The sequence below is a fragment of the Plectropomus leopardus genome, chromosome 1, assembly GCF_008729295.1.
Source record: "Plectropomus leopardus isolate mb chromosome 1, YSFRI_Pleo_2.0, whole genome shotgun sequence".
NCBI lineage: Eukaryota > Metazoa > Chordata > Actinopteri > Perciformes > Serranidae > Plectropomus > Plectropomus leopardus.
The window spans coordinates 7684008-7705244 of record NC_056463.1 but is presented as its reverse complement, the minus strand read 5'-3'; the positions used below and the strand labels follow the sequence as shown (position 1 = coordinate 7705244).

The 21237-nt window shown below is 37.8% G+C and overlaps 2 protein-coding genes across 4 annotated transcripts in view; both read left to right on the top strand.

Annotated features, from left to right (window-relative positions):
* The window catches only part of csnk1g1 (casein kinase 1, gamma 1), a 51323-nt gene extending 37163 nt beyond the window's left edge, over nt 1–14160 (top strand). For 2 of the 3 annotated variants that reach the window (XM_042491208.1, XM_042491199.1), the window contains 2 exons: nt 1256–1362; nt 7509–14160. In XM_042491208.1, the coding sequence (XP_042347142.1) occupies nt 1256–1362; nt 7509–7563 (162 nt within the window). In that variant the 3' untranslated portion in view covers nt 7564–14160. The remainder of the gene's footprint in view (nt 1–1255; nt 1363–7508) is intronic. The other variant, XM_042491217.1, reaches the window with a different exon arrangement.
* A 1075-nt stretch (nt 14161–15235) lies between these two features.
* rps17 (ribosomal protein S17) lies at nt 15236–20023 on the top strand. Its single transcript, XM_042491387.1, has 5 exons — nt 15236–15273; nt 16995–17146; nt 19339–19444; nt 19691–19756; nt 19899–20023. The coding sequence occupies exons 1-5, from the start codon at nt 15271–15273 to the stop codon at nt 19974–19976; spliced, it is 405 nt and encodes a 134-aa protein (XP_042347321.1). The 5' UTR covers nt 15236–15270; the 3' UTR covers nt 19977–20023.
* Nucleotides 20024–21237: the final 1214 nt, after the last annotated feature.

The window sequence follows — 21237 nt, the reverse complement described above, 5'->3', positions numbered from 1 at the left end:
TGACTGACGGTCAGAACACAGAAAAGCCAGCTTGCAGTCGCTCCAGTACCTCCGCCAGTCATGTGACCCTCAAAACAAAGGTCTCATATATCTGTGCAAAGTCTAATTATTTGCTTGGATCCAGACCTTTGAGTCCACCCTCTCAACTGAGTTCGAGTTGACTGAAGATCGAAACGGAGTGTAAAAAGTTAACCATTCTGTCTGATATCAGGCAAATAAACTATGTTAGTTGCAGTAATTTGAATGAAACTAAGCAAGTTATTTCAACAATTTACAGCAGTTTTATCTCCAGGAAAATTGTCTACACTGTTGCATCATGACTGGAATTGAATGATATCAGGACAGCAGAGATTAACAAAGGTGAACACTGTACACGCCTGTGCACCCAAAATACACATTTTTACAAAAAATATAATGCCTTTTTTCTACAGGTGAATGGGACAACCATCAGTAGTTTATGTTTGAATACTGTAATTTTATATTTGTCTGTCGGTGGTTGTTTGTTTGATGTCTAGCTGTGCATTTATGTCTTTCTTTTCTGAAAAAGGTTTATGTTAGGTTTCTTCTATACTGTATTACAGGCTAGAAAGTGGATTTTAAAAGCTGTATAATTAGGTTTGACACATTTAAAAAGAAGTAAGCTTGAAGTTTGTTCTGTACAATTTAGACTGATAGTGGTGGAACTGCAGCAAAGCTACACCAAATTAAAACACCCCAGATTAGCAGATTATTGGAATTATTAATGTCAGCTATAGTCACTGGCAAGAATCGTTCTTCGCACGCAAGAAGAGCGGGATTTGTTTTGGACAAAGCTAACACACTGCGAGCCAGACTATCTGCTAACAAGTAATTTATGGGTGGAGATAAAGATTTTGCAGTTTTTGCACCATCCCACTGCATAATTTTCATGGTTCTCCACCCATCTCTTGTTGCCATTTTGGACTAACTTTCAAGTTTTCCAATTTTTCTTGAAATGGCTGTGACAGTATTAAAGGGAGACACACTGATCACAATCAGGGTAGCTATGGATACAAGATACAAGCAAGAAAAAAAAGTAGTTAACACATGCTGATGTGCTTTGTGTGTTATTGATGATTTCTGCCGTGCTCCATAGAAGAGGCAATGGTGGTAAAACAACATTCATACATTAGTTTTTATCCAGAGAGACTCTCCATCACAGCAGGACCGGTTTGTCACAGTGATTCAAGCCAACGTCTTAACTGTTTTTTTGAAGTAACACCCATCTGTGCCACAGGTGGTCAGCTCGACCAACGGAGAGCTGAACGCAGACGATCCACTGGCAGCTCATTCCAACGCTCCCATTACAGCTCAGGCAGAGGTGGAAGTGGTCGACGAGGCCAAGTATGTGTCATACACCCGCCACACCTCTCCTCCATGTCCATCTGTCGCTTCCTTTCTCTCCCGCTCTTCCTCTCTCTGTCTCTCTCTCTCACCACTTTATGCTATGCTGTTGAATCGTGGCAGCCCCCAGCTGTCATCCTGCTCCTGCCCCTCGTATCTTCTGTCTGACTGTGTGGAGTTTTGATCCTGACTGCTGCCTGTCGCCATGCTGTTCCCTCAATTAGATTTTTTTTAAAAAAAAAAAAAGAAAGAAAGCAAATGTCGATTAACTTCTCAGTCAGAGCTAATTCAGCTTCTCTGCCTGTAGTCTGCCCGAGCTGTTGACCCCTAACACAGCTAGCAGCCATTGAGGATTTTATGTCCTAACAGCTTGACCATCTGAAAGAAACACGGCACTGTTGTTCAACCTGAACATCATGTCTTTAACAGTTCCAGTAATGATCAATGCAGTGCAGATCCCGTCAGCGTATTAATGTAGCAGCCAGATCTCACCAGATTGTCCATGTGGCAACTTAGTCACATGGACAAAGATTATGCACATGATATCATCGTATCCGTCACTTCTGTTTCTCTTTGAGAGTCAAACGTGGAGAAAAAACATGGTAACCACTGTCATTAGCACTGGTTTCATTCAGTTCATCTTGGAGCTGGTAGCACCAGCTAAACGACTACTGGTGTTAGTCCTCAGTGCCAGCAGCTGGAGTGATGCCATGCTGCATGGCTGGCCGCCCACTGTGATAAAACTGCGCTGCTGGCTGAATGTCACGAGGTTCAGCTGACTGAGAAGAGCTCTTTTGAGACGCACAACTCTCTAAGACAAAAATATATATATTTATATATATGAATGGAGAAAATAAGCACTTTGCAGATAAAATTAGAGGCTCTTTGTGTTTTGATAAAAGTACAAACAACACACATGAGAGTGAAACGTGACTCCAAAATATAGAGATTTAGTTAAAAGCTACAAAGTACTGAGAGCTATGCATACTGAGACATTTAAAAATGGTGCTTGTCGCTAACACAATCACATTTATATTGAGCCAATCATTTAATTCTAAGGTTCAGCTTGGATTTAAAGAAGGAGACCGCCCTGGTCGGGTCCGAGTCAGTAGCACCACAATAGCGCGGGTCAGCCCAGTTATTCACTGGTGCAAGGCTGTGGTAGAAATATTTCTTATTATGGTGCAGCCAAGATTGACTTTACCAGGCCTCATAACAACCGCTTTTTAAAAGAAATGTGAGGCGTCACTGGCGGTGTTGTCATAACTAAATAGAAAGATGCAGGAATGAGTCCTAAACTGCGAAAATCAGTTGGCATTTTAGCACTCCTGGGTCCCTCATCTCAAAGGTGATAGGTTTTTTGAACTGGTTTTTGGTTAGATGCCTGATGTAAGATCTGTGGTTAACACAAGCTTAAGATATTTTCACATTTTGTCCTGTGGTGTAAAATACATCAGTAAATACCCCACCCTTAATGTTTTTAAGCATTCATGAGTCCTAACAAAGAGAGTTGCTAACAAATGGCTAAGTGAAACTATAGAACATCATTATGCCACACACGGCTTTACAACCTCGATGTGGTGAGTTTAAAGTCACATCACTGTGGTGTACTTCATTTATAGCCTAACGTAGTATTTATGCTTCAAAAATGATTAAAGTGGTAATCATTTGTGAAAGTTATGTTGCAGAATATATCATGTATGTATCATAAACGTTTGTTTGCCACAGAGGTTTTTCTCTGCTATAATTCAAAATCCAGTGGAAAATCCTATAGGCTTTTGAGGAGGGAACCAGGGCGCCCCCTGGGCCGAACTACAGAAAAATGTCAACCCTGCCTCACCCCATAATATGTACTACTTAACACTTTTTTTCTCAGTAAATACTAGGTGTAGAAGTATGCCGCAACTGGCAAATGAACAATTAAAACAGCAGAACATTTCTTTTTTTCAAACAAATGTGTTTGTGTTCAGTTGTGTGTTTAATTACAAAGTTTCCACAAAATAAGTAAGCTGATTTTAACTTGAAAGTCAGTGCTGAATAATTATTCCACCGAGCAGGTAATGTATGGTCACTTATCATTGGGTCAGCTGAGTATTTTAAATGGGGAAAATTATTCTAAAAGCAAAATATTAGCACAGTTAACTCCATTTCCCCCCTAAAGTAGACTGTAGATTTCATCCATTAGCATTGTAATATATTATGGTTATCATGATGTGATAATGTGTATCACAATGCATTTTGTATGCCTTGACATGAAACGGCTATCAGTGAATTTATTTTCAGTTCAGCTCTCTTTGAGTCATTATGAAACATATCAGGGATTTTACTTCCCATCTTTCCCACCAGAGTTTTTATCAAAGCTGCTGTAAAAGATGATTCTCCTCTGCTGAGGCTCCTCATGAATCTCCCAGAGGTTCATTCACTTTAATCTGCGATCGTTTCTATTTCTGCCGAGATGACGGGCCTCTTCCTCCTGTTGTCTCCATTCACACTATTGTTTGATATGATGATTGGCGTGTTCGCTGCCAGTCTCTTTGATACCTCGTCAGACGAGCTGATGTGTGATATAAGAACATGAAGTAATGAATGCAAATCCTGCATCTGATGCAATTTAATTAATGTTTTGCATATGAGGGAATATCGGGTTCCCATGGTGAATTAATGCCACATGTATTGTTGGCTCTTTCATCTTTTTATTAGCATTCATGGGCAGAAATTTGCTTCTTACTGTTGAACAATAAATAATTTTCAGTCTGTGCAGGATCAGGTTAAATGTACTTTGAATTGTGGCTAATATTAGTGATGTTATAATCTACAGTTGTTAAAATTCTTATATACATTTATGCTTCCTCCATCTGACTTATAGATTATACAGTAGAAACAGTACACTGCATTTAGATCTTTATTTACTTTAAATTACCAAACATCCAAATATGTGAATATTTTTTAAATCACTCCTTCATTTACAAAGGCTTTACTGTTATACTTAATGTATATTTTGACCTTGTTAAGCATATTTGTGGAAGTTTTTTTTTTGGCTTGTGATGCCACAATGACTTCCTGTTTACATAACTGATTGCTTTTTTATTGGACAGTATTAACAGATATTTCCTAGCAAATGATTTGCACGACTGAAGTCTTTATGAGCGGAGGCATTTAAAGCGTTACTTTAGTATTTTTAATAGACCTTTTTTCAGATATTTCAGTGACTACTGTGAACAGCAATTTTTTAAATTGGTCCAGTATTGAGTGAGAGGGTTGCATTTGGCGGCTGCAAAACAGGCTGCAGTGTAACCGCTCCAGGCATTTGTGCACCCTGTCACCTTATATTCACTAAAGGTGCTTGTTTTTGCCACAGACAGGCTCAGATTGTTCTCTCCCTCTGACTCAATACCGAACCAATTTTAAAAATTTTTGTTTCTATTAGTCACTTAGACACAAGAACATAATAGGGTTCAGTTTGAAAAGTATTGAAATGCCCCTTTAAACTTGGCGTAATCGTTTAAAAAATAGTTATAAGGGATTTAACACAGAAAATTAGTGAATATTTGGAAAAGTTCGGTCAACCAAATCCTGCACTTATTTCCATTATTTTGGGTGTTTTCAAAGAAACTGGATCATAATCAACTGATTTTTTTAGGAAGCAGACAAAGTAATTTTTAAAACAGGATTTTTAAACGCACATTTTTATTGCGAATGTAGCCTACATTACACCACATACTCTGATACTGCAGCATCCCTCATAACCAGGAATTCAGCGAGAAATAATCGACCCAAATGAACGTTGCTCCTGCTCTCTGCTAAACACAGGAGCTGCAGATTAGATGTTCTGTAACCTTTTCTGTAATCTTTTCTCCTTTAACCTTTTCAAACGTTCCCTCTCCGTGTCCACCGGCGTCCTGTTGGTGTGTTCGTGTGCATGTTTTGTGTGGCATGTGCCCAGTCCCATCATCTTGGTCTTGCTGTATTAATCTATCTTTCTTTTCTCTTTACACTCTTTCCTCTCTCTTCTTCTGTAGCTGCGTGAAAATGCTCAACCTGTGGTGAGTCCCTCTCTGCTCGTCCACATCAGACTCATGGGACAGGGAGTGGACCAGCCTAGGCTGGGGCCCAGTGGAGTTATCGTTTACAGTTTTTAACTAGACTCTCACTGGAGCAATAGTGCCATAAACTCCTGAGAACACTGTCTACTATGTGAAAAACACTCTGCTTTTTTCTGCCTTTTTTCCACCACTGCTCGAGGTTAAGTGACAAATGAGTAAATAATTCTGTAAACAGTGCTGCCTTGTAGGCAGGCAGCTTAAAACTCGATGTCACATCAGGGCAGAAAGAATAAACAAGAAGTGCTTTGATAAAAGCTAACTAAGGCCCTGTCTACGCATATATGGGTATTTTTAAAAAAACTGATATTTTCCCCTTTGGTTTTACAAATTATTTCTGTCCACACGACTATTATTTTACACTGTCGCCATACTAGAGCGCAAAAACAGTCCCAAATACTTTGGCTGTCTTTAGCAGTCTAACCTCAGCACAAAGGTATCAAATTGTATAGGCTAACATTACTTTTTCCAAAACACCAACTGTACATCTCAACACTGTTGATTCCCAATCCAATTTTACGATTAATAAAGTTCGTAAAAGAAGGAAGTCTCCCTCTGAAAATTGGTTTGACTGGTCTTGATCCAAAACTGTCATTTTTGGTGAACATGAAACCTCAGCGCTGAAGTGGAGAAAAAACATGGGGTGCAGCAGGTGACTTTTTTCATCCATGAAGTAGTGCAGCAATACCATGTAAAAAGGGATATTTTGCCAATTTTAAATGAGCTTTGTAGCAAAACAGTGTGAGTCGTATGTGTAGATAAACTGTGGTTAACTTCCCTCCCTCTAACCAGTGCCTAAATAATGCAGAGAAAAAGACACCGAGGCCAAAAATACAGAGATCACTGATCAAACATACACCAAGATTATGTTACTGCATTGCCTATTTCTCACCTCAAATGTTTTCAGGAACTGTAGTACAAGATTGTTACCAGTTGGCCGCCATTATGTCACATGGACGAGGTTCGCATTATGTCACCCATCAGAAGGAGCGTTTATTGCATTGTTATAATTGTAGGTTTTCTGCCTCTTGAGCAAAAGCGAATGCCACCGTCCTTTTTGCTTTTTTCTCTGGTCATGAAGCTCCAATTAGTATTTGCGTCTTTCTAATGTACAACAGCCTAGTTTTATGAGAGGATCCTCTTTATGTCGGTGAAATGCTTCTTTATGGTGTAAAGTAATCATTCTGCAGTCCAAGTAGTGCTTACAAAAAGTTAGCCACATTGTTGTAGTTTCAAACATAACACAAAGCAATAACGGACATGCACAAAGGAGATAATGTCAGCATTTTCCAACGCTACGTGTCCACTCAGATAAACAGTAACCAGAGTTTTGAAAAATTTCCATTTTCAAAGGCGCTTTAAAAAAACAACTGTTTTAGTACCTCTACCCTAGTAGCCTTGTGCGAGTCAACAAAAAGCCAAATCAAAGAGGAAAATATCTGTTTTCAAAAATATCTTTGTATAGCAGACATTGCCTAAAATCTTTTTGTGAGCCCTTATAATATTAATAAGCAATCACTCTTTTAGCAGACATTTGGCTTCAGATTAAAGGTCTTTAAACTCTTGTTGCATGGTGCACCATTACTCGTTTTTACTGAATTAATCTAAGAGAACCCAGTCACTGTCCTATGTCTTGATCCACAGCTTTTTTCTTGTCTTTGTATGTTTTTATTGACCATTCAGGCTCACCGTGTCTTGTGCTCTTTGTGTGCACTGCTCCATTTTTTTTGTTTTGCATAGGAGAAATATTATATTCAGAGTCACTGCAGCAGTTTGTAGTGAAGGTGAAGAAGCATGCAAACACTTGGTGGATGGCAGTGCGTCCACCTTGTTCTTGATGCTAATGATTTACTAATCAAACTTTTTGCCAGCTGCAGTTCTCACTATTATGATCCAAAAGTCTGTCCACATTTGGAAGACTCAAATTCAGCTCCTCTGATATTCAACACTAATTTAAACAGCTCGCCCGTGTTTGTTGTTTCTTTTTTGCTTCATGTAGAGTCTCCCTCGCCTACATATCCGTTTAATGTCTGTCTCTGTCCGCAGGTGCTGCTGTTTCTTTAAGCGAAAACGGAAGAAGAACACGCCGAGGCACAAATGATCATCCACCACCGGCCTGAAATGCCCCGAGTGTCCGGCTCAGTTGATTGCGATTTCAGAAATCAATGAGGTCCCATTCAGAATAAAAGAGGGAGACAACTTAAACATCGTGATTGAATTGTTCTCTGGAGGGACCCGTTTCAAAATGGTTTGTTGAGATGTACGAGACGCTTGTGTCTTTTGATGGGAGTCCTTTTTTTTAAAAAATGTTTTGGTTCTTTTTTTTCATTCTCCGAGATGTGTGGGAATGTTTTGCAGGCCAGTCGTCCAAACGGGGAACCTTTTTGGTGGAATTTTGCAGATTTTTTTTTTTTTCTCATCTCCCAAAGACATCCAGCATTTGTATTTTTCACTCCTCGTTTTTGGCATTTTTTGTTTCTCTTGTGGTATGGCAAAGGAAATGACAGATCTTCCTGTGAAATCTTGCCACCTTCAGCCTACTATGATTTCTTTGTTTGACTCACAAAATCATGTTTTCATTCCCCCTTTCTGTCAAGTCTCCAGTTCAAAACGGTTCGCCCCTCGTTAGTTCTGCTAACTCATTTTGACACAAAGCCCTTCTGGTTGCTCCTGATGTGGGACTGAATGTAAACCTGAAAACAAATGTGGAGCCAGGAGCATAAACCGCCTACCTTCAGGCACACAGAGCATCAGTCTGCCATTTGGCCCCTGCACTTTTTTTCCTCCAAAGAGGTCAACCCTGGCACTGGGACCCCTCGGGGCCCTGAGAGAACAGAAGATACCAGAGACGCCTCCTGCACTGTGTTCTCTGAGGACGATTTCTGCTCACGCTGCTTGGTTAAAGCACTCCCCTTAACCACGCCGCTGTCGAAAAACACACTACAGTCTCTTTTTGACTCACATGCAGTTTTGCTCCTGTCGGCTTTGTGATAATGAGCAGCAACTTGTACATGGGGCTGAAAAAAATGCTATTTATGCTATTTATCTTCTTGGTTGCCACCAGTTTTCTTACTAATTCTAAAAACATACACACTGAATGTATGGACAGAGACGTAAATGACTTTGGAGCGTTTATATAATCTGTCATGCGCATGGGAAGGAAATTGCAGTTAAAGACCAATGTCTAAAAGAGGAAAAGACCAAAACAAAGTGGATTTAAGGGTGAGAGTATCTTAATAATGTGATGGACTCTACACCAGAAGACACTGGGGGACGTTGCTTTGGAGCGACAAGAGAAACTGGCGTGATGTGCTTTTGGAGATCGAATCACAGCCTCTCGACTGTCCAATGCCTTAACCCCAACCAACCAACAGACCACCACATCTCATCACCACTTGGAGAAACAAGCTGGCAGCATGATGGTTGCGAGATTTGCAATTTTTGGGGTCGCTTGTATGATAAAGCCCAAAGTTGCGGACGGTTTCCCAGCTAGAGCAGTTAATGACTTCCCTTGTTAACACTGAGGATGTATTCCCGAGAGAGAGTGATGCCAAATGGAAGATTTGGCGTAATAATCTGTGTTAAGACGCACCCCCACCCCCCGCGTGTCCAGTCTGAAGACCCCTGAGCTGCAAAGTGATGATTTTAAGTTTGGACGACTCTGCTGAACCCATCGGTCCCTCTTCACCTCGACGCGGCGTGAGAAAACATGATCGAGGGTGGATAAGTGAACGTGTCCATACCATTTTTATTTTAGTGTCATGGAGGACTGCCTTGAAACAAAATCCTCGATGTGTCACCTTGCCTATCCTCCGAACAGAGAGTGAATTACCGTACATAGGTGTTTTATTTTTTTATTTTATATCTTGCTAATGTGAATTTTTTTTTGTTTTGAATGCAATTATTTTCCATTCCAAATAGCCATGGTTTTATGGGGAAAGAGAGGGTAACAAAAAAAAAGCTTGAGACCATGACTGCACTACATTTGTTGACCCCGGCTTTCCCTGACGAGACCCTGCCTTCTTAAAACTGTACTTTAAACGTGCTTATTTACTTTAATTGTAGCTGCCTCATGTGCAAGGCCTTTTCCTAAAGGGTGCAGGGAATACACTTTAAATTGACTTTTATCCCCGCCCACTCCTTTTATTTGTGCCATGACACCCTCCTCATCACCCCTTCCTCTCTGCGCGCACACACACAATAACACACATACACACACGCACGCACGCACGCACGCACGCAAGTCCTAGATGAGTAACTTCTCAGCAGAGTATGGAGATAGATTTGTCTCTTATTTGTGTGAACAGATTGACAATCTATGTGTTAATGTGTGATCTCAAAGTATAAAACAACTTCCACAAACACTAAAAAATATTTGAAATCTCACAGAACTATTTAACAAATATAAAACGGATCTGCAAATACAGAAACAAATGCCACAAATTAAAAAAAAAAAAAAAAAAAAAACTTGGTGTGCGAGAAATGCAAATCCACAAGTGTAGAAGATTCACAAATACAACGACAATCGGTCACAAAGCTGTAAATGTTAGGAAGGCATTCGCAAATGTTTTTAATTTATTTGTAAAGTCATTAAATGTATTCACAGATATTTTTGAATTTGTGGAATTTGTTTCTGTATTTGCAGATCTGTTAAATATTTGCAAAACAGAAACATCAATTTTAACACACCGCTTTGGAGATAGAATTGTCTCAGTATTATCTGTATGAACAGATCGACTATCCGTCTGTTAATGTTTATTCTGTAAATATAAAACAACATCCGCAAATACAAAAAAGATTTGTAAACTCAAAAAACTGTTTTGCAGATGTTAAATTGATCTGCAAATACAGAAATAATACCCGGGTGGCAGTCTTGAAAATTCTGCTGCAGCAGAAGGAAATGTTTGGTTTGCATTAGCAGTAACTTCATACAGCATTTTTTTCTGCAAACGTTGTTGCCGACACCCAGTTAATACATCTGAGAATATATAAATAATGCAGTACTTTAATCAGTGGGCCAGAGGCTCAATCGCCTTTGTGTTTCGTAATTTGTGGACAGATAGTGACTTAAAGACATTCTTTTTAATGAAAATGTTTAAGATTATTACTTTAATGTGTAATGTTGAATTATAAAACATCTTCCACAAATACAAAAAAAGATTTGTAAAATCAAAAAAACTGCTTTGCAAGTATCAAATGGAACCACAAATTTCACAAATTAAATAAGCCCAAAAAACAACACTATAAAAAGTGTAAAATTGAGTTTCACAGATGAAAACAACATCTGAATCTTTTCCAAAGTTCTGTATGTTAGAAAGATATTCACACTTATATATATGTTTGCAAATTGATCAAATGTATTCACAGATTTTTTTTTATTATTTGTAAAATTTGTTTCAGATCTGTTTTATATTTTCAAAACAGTATTTTGAGACTTTTTTTTGTATTTATGGAGGCTGTTTTATATTCGAGATTACACATTGTCTCATGGATTGTGGATCTGTTCACAAATATAATCGAGACAAATCTGTCTCCATCGCGGAGTGTTAGATTTGACGTTTTGTGGACCTGCTCCGTCATGTTTTAGAAATGTTGTAGATGTTGCAAACTATCTCAATGAATCAGTATGTAAACCTGCTTGTTGCGTGTATTTACACTGTATAGCTTTTCGGTTTATTCTCACCCCCTGACATGTCCGAGGTCTTAATTATCGTGTTATTGAAAGTACTTGAATATGAAAAATCTATGGGACCTTTTTTTTGTTTTTATTTTCTTGGTCATTATCATAGTAATTCCGCGCATAGGATTTGAGGGGAATGGTGGGAAACCAGGCTATTTGAATGACAGGTATTCATTTCTTTGAGATGTCTTAGTGCCTCTTGAGTGTGTTGGACAGGTGTCGGCTCACCTGCGGAGTCATGTGCCCGCTAAATGACCCCATGAGGGTTGGGATCATGTTTTTATCTGGTTGCAGTAAGATGTTGGTTTGGATGTTAAAGGGATAATTTGGATTTTTTTAAGTGGGGTTGTGTGAAGTACTTATGCATAATCAGTGTATTACATACAGTAGATGTCGGTCAGTTACGCCCCCAGCTGGAGTCTAACATGGGCGCTAAGAAATCTGCTGCTGTGTCTGGGGTAGCAACAAAACATATTTTAACCACATAAAAACAGTCCCACCTAAAAATAACAATATCAGCTTCGGTGTACAATATATTTAGAATATTTTCAGTACTTAGCCTTAATGGCAGACAGTGATTTGCAACAGGAAAATGAAGCCATTATATCGCTCTCGTCAAAGTAATTTAACATCACTGAAAACAGGAGCTGTTGGTTTACTGCCTCAAACTGTTAGTTTGTGTGACCAGTAACCAGGGTTCCCACATTCATGGAAAATACTGAAAATTCATAGATTACAATAACATTTAACGGCCCTGGAAAAGTCTGGGAATTTTATTGTGTGTCATGAAATAGTTACTGTAATCTGACTTATTTTCTGTAGCTGTTAGCGTAATATTGCACTGATATGCGTATGTAAATGTGGGACAATTTAACAACCATTATACATTCTCCCCATATTTCCGATCTCCTTTTAGGTTTGCCAACTTGCTGCAATCATGTTTGAATAGATTTCGAATTTGTCATGTTTAAAAACTATCAGGTTAAATCTGGCAGTTTTTTCATAACGTGTCCTTGAAAAGTCATTGACAAGTTGTAAAATGTTGTCCCTGATAATGTGTGGGAGCCTGATTAACACTAACTAACTCACTGATGGACGCAGAGGCTGATCAGCAGCTCCTGTGTTTAACGAGCTCAAATGAGTGTTTTTCTCAGCGGAGTCTGGTGGCTTTTAAGAGAGCACAGATGAAGCTGTTTCCCTGTGCTACCTGTGATACTGTGATACTCTCAAAATAGCATACACCTGAACTTAAAATACTAAAACACGTTTTGTTTCAGACACGATCTGCAGCAGTAGATTGCTTAGCGTCCGTGTCAGACTCCAGCCTGCTTCTCCAAACTGGGAACCTGCAATCTGACGCCTACTGAATGTAAAACACTGACTACGGACAAGTACTTCATACAAACCCACTTCAAAAAAATCCAAACTCTCCCTTTAAAGCTGTCACATTTTGTGAAAAATCACCGTACTGTACTTTGTGGTCGGTGAAATCCTTCATTTGCTTCATTTGCTCAGACACCAAACCTGTGACATCCGCTGCCTGTGATTCCCCCTCCAGCGGCTCAGACTGTTTTCGTTCCAGCTACCTGAAAAGTAAAGTTGAAAGTATTTCTGTGTCGTGAGATGGATATCCAGACTATATAGCCTTCAACGTTCCCCTCCTTAATTCCCCGAGTGCCATTCCTGAGACTACTACTATATAGCCCATGCCTTTTACCTGTGCCAGGAAAAAATGAATGTTTTTTGACCATTCCACCTTGTGTCCTTGACGTGTCCGCTGTCATTTTCGAGAAATTCAGTACCAGGAAGTGTTGTTGTTAAAGAGAGTCGGGGGAAAAAAAAGTGTTTTATGCTTCTGTTGGTTTCTTTCTCTTACATTGAAACCATTTTATCGACCTTTATCACAGATCATCTTTGCCACATCTGCTTCTTAAACTGTGGGTCGCCTCGCTCGTAAGCTCCCGGCTGTAACAGTAGATATAGAATTATTACTCTGATGTATTTACGTTTTTTTACTCTCTGGGCCTCGTACAGAGCGATATTAGGAGTACTCTGTATGGTTCGTATGTGCATGGCTTATCTGGAGACGACAGCGAGCGGCCTCTCTCTCTCTCCAGCGGATTTCCTCACCTGTAGAGCTCGCGTACTGTCGGCTCAGTGAGACGTTACGACTTCCAGTCCTCATGTAAGATAAATAACTTCATGTCCTCTCACAGCACATCCCATCTCAGTTCCCATTATTTCCGATGATACTTCACTTCGGTCAGACTCGTGTTTATGGCTTCGGTTGTGTGTGAATCACATTCCTGTGTGTCAAAGCTGTGTAATCAAAGCAAAGGACAGTTCAAGTGTGAATGAACGGCTTTAGGTCTTTATGGGTTCTCTGGCACTTTTTTCCTTGTTGCTGTACTGTAGAATTGTCTTGGATTTACTGTATATTTTTCTTTGAGGGAGAGGTTTAGGGTGACATTTACTGCAATATTGTGATGATTATTTGAAAATTGTAAATTGTACAGAGTTCACAATTATACTCTTTGTTCTTTCTGTTGGGATTCCATATAAAATATGTATTATTTGATTTTTTTTTTGTTTCCTCTCAGACTGTGGAAAATCAAATTGTACAGCTCCAAGAGTTTATCCTCCCCTCAGCATTATTTTTTTTTTTTGATTTTGTTTTATTTCTCAGAGCTATGATTAAGAGAAATCTTAAAACTGTAAATAAATATTATTGTGTTGAAATATGAATGTCACTTCAAAAATGTATTTGAATGAGTTAGTCAAGGGCTTCAAGAATGAAGGACCCACATTTCTTCTTTTTATGGTTTCATATTTTTAATTTACAGAAAGGTAAAGGTCCTTTTTATCTGAGATGCCTCTGTTTTTTTCTCCTCCTTGGATTCATATAATACAATGTGTCACACACGAACCTTATGAAATCACTTTTTATTCCCTCCACACTTAAAGGGAAACTCCAGTTTGCACCCTTTTTTATGTAAAATAAAAGATCTCTCCACCTTGTGGGAATGTCTTTTGTGAGATGATTTTGTATTTAGTGCTTCAGATGATGTTTTCGGAGTTAAATGAAATTATACACAGATGGTAAATTCAGCTCCTTGTCTTCATAGATGCTCGGTGCTTGTTTCAGGATTTCAGTTTGATGTCTGCAGGTCCTTAAAAAGTCTTAGAATGACTTAAATTTAATTTTCTAAATATTAGACCATGAAAGTCACTAAATAGTCTTTATGAGGTCTTAATTGCCACAAACATTTTATCTTTATTAATTCATCTTTACCTTTCTTTATGTCCAATTGAGTCAAACTCTTCTTCTTCAGAAAGTCCACATTTCTGATATTACAAATCTTAAAACCAACCCCTAAACCTAATACTGTATTTTTACTTCACACTTGTTTCTTCAGGGGTCAAATTATGCAATGGACTCTGAGTTGCTGAGTTGAAATTGTGTTGCTCTCTGTTATGTTTTTTTTCTTTGTTTTTTTTCGCAAGCCTTAAAATATAAAATGATTACAACTTATAAAATATTTCAGGAGTGATTATAGTATGAATACAGTATAGAATAGTATATCAGGCCTATTGTACAGTACAGTACAGTATAGTACAGTGCAGTACAGTATAGTATAGTATACTATACTATACTTACAGTACAGTACAGTATAGTATAGTATAGTACAGAATAGTATATAGTACAGTATAGAATAGGATAGTATAGTGTGAAATAATGGAGGATTACAGTTTAGTACATATATATATACACATACATACACACACTATATTATAAATATATATCTTTATCTATATAGATATAGATATATAGATTATAAAAATGATTTTGGATTATCCTTTGGTTGATATGGGAGAGACAAAAATAAGCTTTAAAATTCAGCCCCATTTCTTTTTCGGTTATTGATTGAAAAACAGAAAGTGTGAAATAATCTGTTTCTCATGATGCATGTAACCCTAATAAAATACTTCATAAACATTTTTTTTCCTCCCGCCGCTAGTCCGCGCTGTTGTCCTCGCGGCGGTGTGCGCGTGACAGCGGCGGTCGGACTCTATAAACTTCCTGCATGAACTTCCGGTGCTTCTCTTCTTCCGCCGGTCCGAGTCAACATGGTGGGTAACACAGATAACACTTCATATCATCAGCCCTCACAATCCTCTGCAATCCTCCGCTTCTGTCCTCACATCAGGCTGTTTGAAGCAACAGTTTAAACAATAACGACACAAAGGTTCATAAACGTTGGGTTTGGAAACATTTATAGGTGTTAAATACACGTAAACACGTACTAAATGTCCGCTAACCGACAACCAAACGGTCACAAACAACAGAATATCACCGGAAAACATGTCTTTATTATAAGTTTGTTTTGCTGTTTTTATTCGGTATATGTTATTTATGTCTTACTTTTGTCTTTTTGTTAATTTAAAGAGGACATTGTGCATTTTAACAGTTAATTTATTCGTAACGTTAGAGGAATGAAGTCAGTGTTTTCAATGATAACCGGCGATGTACGTTAACGTTATTAATGCAGGACAAATGTTAAACTACGGTTATTTAGTTAGTTTTAGGTATTAACTTCTAAAGCTTTAAATCGCTTTAATGACACTTGACTCTACATTTTATTTTGAAAATGTTGCGTGTTGATACTATGGTTTCCTGGTCAGTCGCAGACTTATTAATGCACGAAGTGTGTTATTCATTTCTAATATTGAAGGTCCCGTATTATGTGTATTTTAAGGTTCACACCAGTGTTTTGGACAAGACACTTTATGCAGTTTTTTATTCTAAAAACACTTTCCTTACACTGAGCATCTGTGTTCACCCTCTTACTGAAACACACTTTTCACACACTGCAAAACATTTCAACAGGATCTACTAACGGACCTATTTAAAAAGTTTGAGTTTTTAAACAGTTTTATAGCAGCCTGTAGTCGTGGCAACAGAAACTCACAAATCCTGATGTAACTGTACAGTTTGTGAACATGGTCTGCGTGCATTTCTTGCTTTTTGATAAAGCTATACGTGCTATATATTAAATAAAATTTTAATCTCAACTTTACAATATATGACCTTTTTTTGAAATTGCTCTTAATTTGCATTAATTGTGGCCTTTATTTGGATTTAAACTTAATTTGTGAGTTGAGGAAATGTGGCACCCCAAATAGTAAAATACTTTCTGCAGTGTAATAGCATTGATTTTAGGTGAGGAAATTGAGAGATTGAGGAAGAACAAGTGGAAATGTGCATTATTGATTTTGAGATTTTCTGCAGATGTATAATAGTATATTCCACTTTTTAAGTGTGTCTGCAAAGAGGCGTTTTACTTATTTATTCATTAATTCATATAGTGTATTTGATGAGGACAGTGTAAATTAATGTAGTACAACTTCAGCCAAAGCTGCAGTAACTGCACACATAGACGTTACTGCTAGTTTCAAACTCCTCATTAGTTCGGCTTTTTAGTAAAGAAAAAAATAAGAAGAAACAAGTTTACATACAATAACATGCATGCAATAACAGTTATGGTAAAAAGACAAAAAGGTAAATATTTAGACATAAAAACTTTAAATGCTCACATCTTCTGATTTTGCTTCTGCAAACCTTTAACACTTTTATTAAAAATCTTAATATCTTGTTATTTTATTTCAGTTGATAATGACTATAATATTGCTGATTTTTGGCTCAACAAAACTAATAACTGAATGATTTCTTAAACACCGTTCGAGCTGAAAATATTCCCAGTGTAACCAGTAATGATGCAGTTCAATGCAATGAACATCACCCAGACAAGTTGACATGAACACTGAAAGTGCGTCTGTTTGTTTGTCTTCAGGGGCGCGTCAGGACCAAGACAGTCAAGAAGGCCGCAAGGGTCATCATCGAGAAATACTACACACGTCTGGGCAGTGACTTCCACACCAACAAAAGAGTGTGCGAGGAGATCGCCATCATCCCCAGCAAGCCTCTGCGCAACAAAATTGCAGGGTGAGTGTAAATAGCTGCTGTTTTTGAGTGTGTGTGCTGCAGGAACATGCACTCCTGCTGGCTGTTCACGTGCTCAGACCTCCCATCAGTCTTACGTGATTTGTCCGGCATCAAGTGAGAGTGTGTTTGTTTGCAGCGTGAGTTACCTTTTAGAGCTCATATCAAATTTGATGGTGACACAAAAGCATAAAATAAGCCGTTTTAGGGTCAGAAGAGGAGCATTGCATGATGGCATGTCTGTCATTTTTTTTACCAAGAGGATGTGTGGAAATCAATGTGGTGTTTCTCTGAGCAGTTTTTATACGGATCAAACGTTTTTAAGCACTTGAAGATCCTCTCATCACTAAAATGTAGATCATGCAATGAGAGCCAGTAGAAACAAATATAATGGTCACAGTTTTCATATTGACGTCATGATGATTGGTGATCCATGATGTAATCAGTCAGGTATTATTGACCTCTTAAGTAAGACAAAAAAATCTCAATTATTGAATCAATGAGCAAAATGCTGTTGAAAAGTTAAAGTTGAGTAGACGTCCACATTAGAGATAATATTCACTTTTCAACCCCAGTTTGCTCTTTTACTGAGTGATGCGATGACCGTGAGTGATCGTCCGGTCGATGTGGACTTCATAATATTTATCTGGTTGTCACAGCAGCAGAGAGCAGCATGCCTGCTGTCATTGGCAGATCTCAGCTTACTGATCGTAAAAGATCAAAGTTATCGTTTTAAGAACCACGATTGATGAAAGTTTCTCTCAACAAAAGGCTGGGTGGAAATCATGACTGTGAGAAGTATGTCGGAGGTTTTGGTCTGATTGGTTGTACCTGTGGTACATTTTTATGAACTTACAGCAGGTTCAGTCTCAACTTAACCCTTTGAAACCTGAGCATAGTGGGGGTTTTTTCTTTCAAAAACATGGAAAGAAAGCATTGAGCAACTTAAGAAGAAAATAGTAAAAAAAAAACACAAGAAAATTAAAATGTTTGCAAAAACAACAACAAAATATATTCTATTTTGTCATTTTATATATTTAAATTGCTTCTATATTTTTATCTTATCTCCTATTCTATTTAAATTCACTATTTTTATCCTTCCTTTATGTCAGATGTTTTGCACCAAATCATCAAATCAAATTCCTTGTATATGTTAATGTACTTTCATAAACATTTACATGTAAATCTGGCAATAAAACCAGATTCTGATTCTGAAATTTTTTTTTAAAAAAAAAGCAAAACAAAGACAAGGAATTACCTTTTTTTTTTACATCACAGTGACTCTAAATTAATTTTAAATATATATCTATGTTTCAAAAGAAACCAAACTAACTTGCTCAGGATTCAAAGGTTTAAGTACTTGAGAAAGGCGTCTGAATGCAGCATGGACAAGTGATGTCCATCCAGGCGTCAAAGGGTTAATTAACTCAGTAAGAAAAAAACAGATGCTGATCTCTTGATTTGCTGGATTACAGTTTGTGTTTTGCAGTAGTTTATATGTTTTGTTTAAGTGTTTCTAGCGTGTGTGCTTTCTCAGCAGACGTTGAATCAAAAGCACTTTAACTGAATGAATCCGTTTTGGGATTTTTTCGTACTTTCATACTGTAGAACAGCACAAAGTGATTGTTATTGCTGAGTTGATTTTCTGTGCTTTATATTAATGTTACAAAATGCAGAATAAATAAGCTTGGTCATTGCGGTTATGAATTTAAAGTTTTCCATTTCCATTCACAGTCTCAGGGAATGTGAGTCACAATATTCATTTATTGAATAATCTGTATATTATAAGCTTGAGAGCTGTTACAAAATAACCACGTATTTAGTGACACAATTCCTCAAATTCCAACTGCAACAAGTGTTTTCAATAATTGATATTATTTGTATTTTTATGAATATAATTGTGTATATTTTTATAATAATTTTTAGTTTTATTTTATTTTTTTAAATTAGTTTTTATAATTTGTTAGAAATTTTGAGAAATGTTCATCACAAGTTACCAAATCAATGTCTTAAAATTGGCAATAAAAAGTAATCTATTAAAATTATATTAAATTTGATAAATAGACATCAGAAAAATTGTAATTCATTAAGTTTGTCTAAATTAGCAGTCAGCTGATGACTAAACTCTATAAATGTACGGTGCTGTCGACCTGCTCCGTATCCTCGTTCTAACCGTGTGCTCCCGTTTGTCTCAGATATGTGACTCACCTGATGAAGCGTATCCAGCGCGGTCCAGTCAGAGGAATCTCCATCAAGCTGCAGGAGGAGGAGAGAGAGAGGAGGGACAACTACGTCCCAGAGGTCCGTCCACACTCTTTCCTTTGTCTTATCTGCGAGCGTGTTTCATGAGACGAGACATTTGTTGGTTTGGAAACTAGGACGCGTCTTGTAGTTTTTAACTGTTATTTTGGGTGATAATACAGAAATGAACTGACAGAAAATCCAAACGCCTTGTAACTTTGCAGTTGTTGCTAACAAACTTTGGACATGTTGGAAAAGACACAATGCAGACAGCTAATATGCAGCGTTTTTTATCTCGTCTTTTAGATTTCTGCTCTGGACCAGGAACTCATCGAAGTGGATCCAGACACAAAAGAAATGCTCAAGATGCTGGTGAGTGTAAAACCTAAATATATCCTGCGCTGAATAATCATTATTTGTACATTATTTGATTTGTACACTCATTATGAAGTGTGATGACTGACATATTCCTATTGATCCACGGAAATCATGAATTCTTTCTCTTCCTCTTCAGGATTTCGGCAACCTCTCCAACCTTCAAGTCACTCAGCCAACTATTGGAATGAGTTTCAAAACACCACGCGGACTGTAAAATCATGTGTAATTATACTCTTAATAAAGAGACATAATTATCAAAAATTGTCCCTCTGTCTTTTTTAAATGGTAAATTGACTGTAGTTGTACAGCGCTTTTCTAGTCTTTTCGACTACTCAAAGCGCTTTCACAGACACGTCACATTCACACATTCACACACACATTCACACAGTAGTGGCCTTATAAGGTGCCACCTACAAGGTAGTACCCATTTATACACATTCACACTCCAATACGCGGCATCAGGAGCAAATGGGGGTCCAGTATCTTGCCCAATACTAATGCCCGGAGATCGAACTGCTGACCTTCTGGTCAGAGGACGACCACTCTACCTCTGAGCCACAGCCGCCCCTGAAAAACCTGAAAATGATGAAGTTGAGGTATAGAGCCAGAGAGACACAACCATTTACAGTCACTACATGTTCATGATATTTATGATGTATTATGCTAAGGATTTTTTTAAAGTGACATTTTCTGAAGAGCATGGTATACTATGATATTTTTTAAAAACATTTTTACAGACTATATGGTAGACTATACGATGAAAGTTTTCTGATACCAGGGATTCTCAAAGTTGTGATGACTGGTTAACCAAAGCGCATGTGTGCATGCATGAATTAAACTTCACTCTGGGGAAAGACCATATTCTTGCACGATGTGGAAGAGATTTCACATTTAGCAGTAAGTTGCAAAGCTGCATGACAACTCACTCAGGTATCTCTGCAGCACAGCTGCATACTTAGAAAACTTAGAAGAGGGCTCATGAAAAGAAATTAGTTCAGAATTTAAACGAGTGCATTACATGATGTGCAAATGAAAAGATTTCAAATGTGTACAACAGTTTGTGCATAATTTGGGGTACTCAAATGCATGCTCCAATCCACACACAAATGTGATGTAATTTGAACACATGTAAAACAGGACAATCTGAATAAATATTACTATTTTAGATACAGAATTTTGACATCACAGATCTGCCAATTTCCACGTTTGAAAAGCTTCCTGAGTATACAAATATCAAAATATGTGTGATGTATGTATTCATGAATTGTTAAATATGTGTGACTGCGCGCATCAGGTTACATTTGTGTGGACTTGTGAGACTTTTATGCTCTCCGGCTCTGCACACATCCACAAATGTGTGCAATGTTTAACCCACAGGGACTGTTTGGCGCATTTTACACGCTTTTCATTCCTAATTTTTGATAATTTTGGTTGTGTTCATGCATTTGGCACACATTTTGGCAACACTTTATTTT

What these genes read in the sequence shown, in the direction of transcription:
- rps17 (XM_042491387.1), top strand. An exon ending in CTGCGCAACAAAATTGCAGG is followed by an intron (nt 17,147 to 19,338) that starts GTGAGTGTAAAT and finishes CGTTTGTCTCAG; the next exon opens with ATATGTGACTCACCTGATGA. An exon ending in GGGACAACTACGTCCCAGAG is followed by an intron (nt 19,445 to 19,690) that starts GTCCGTCCACAC and finishes CTCGTCTTTTAG; the next exon opens with ATTTCTGCTCTGGACCAGGA.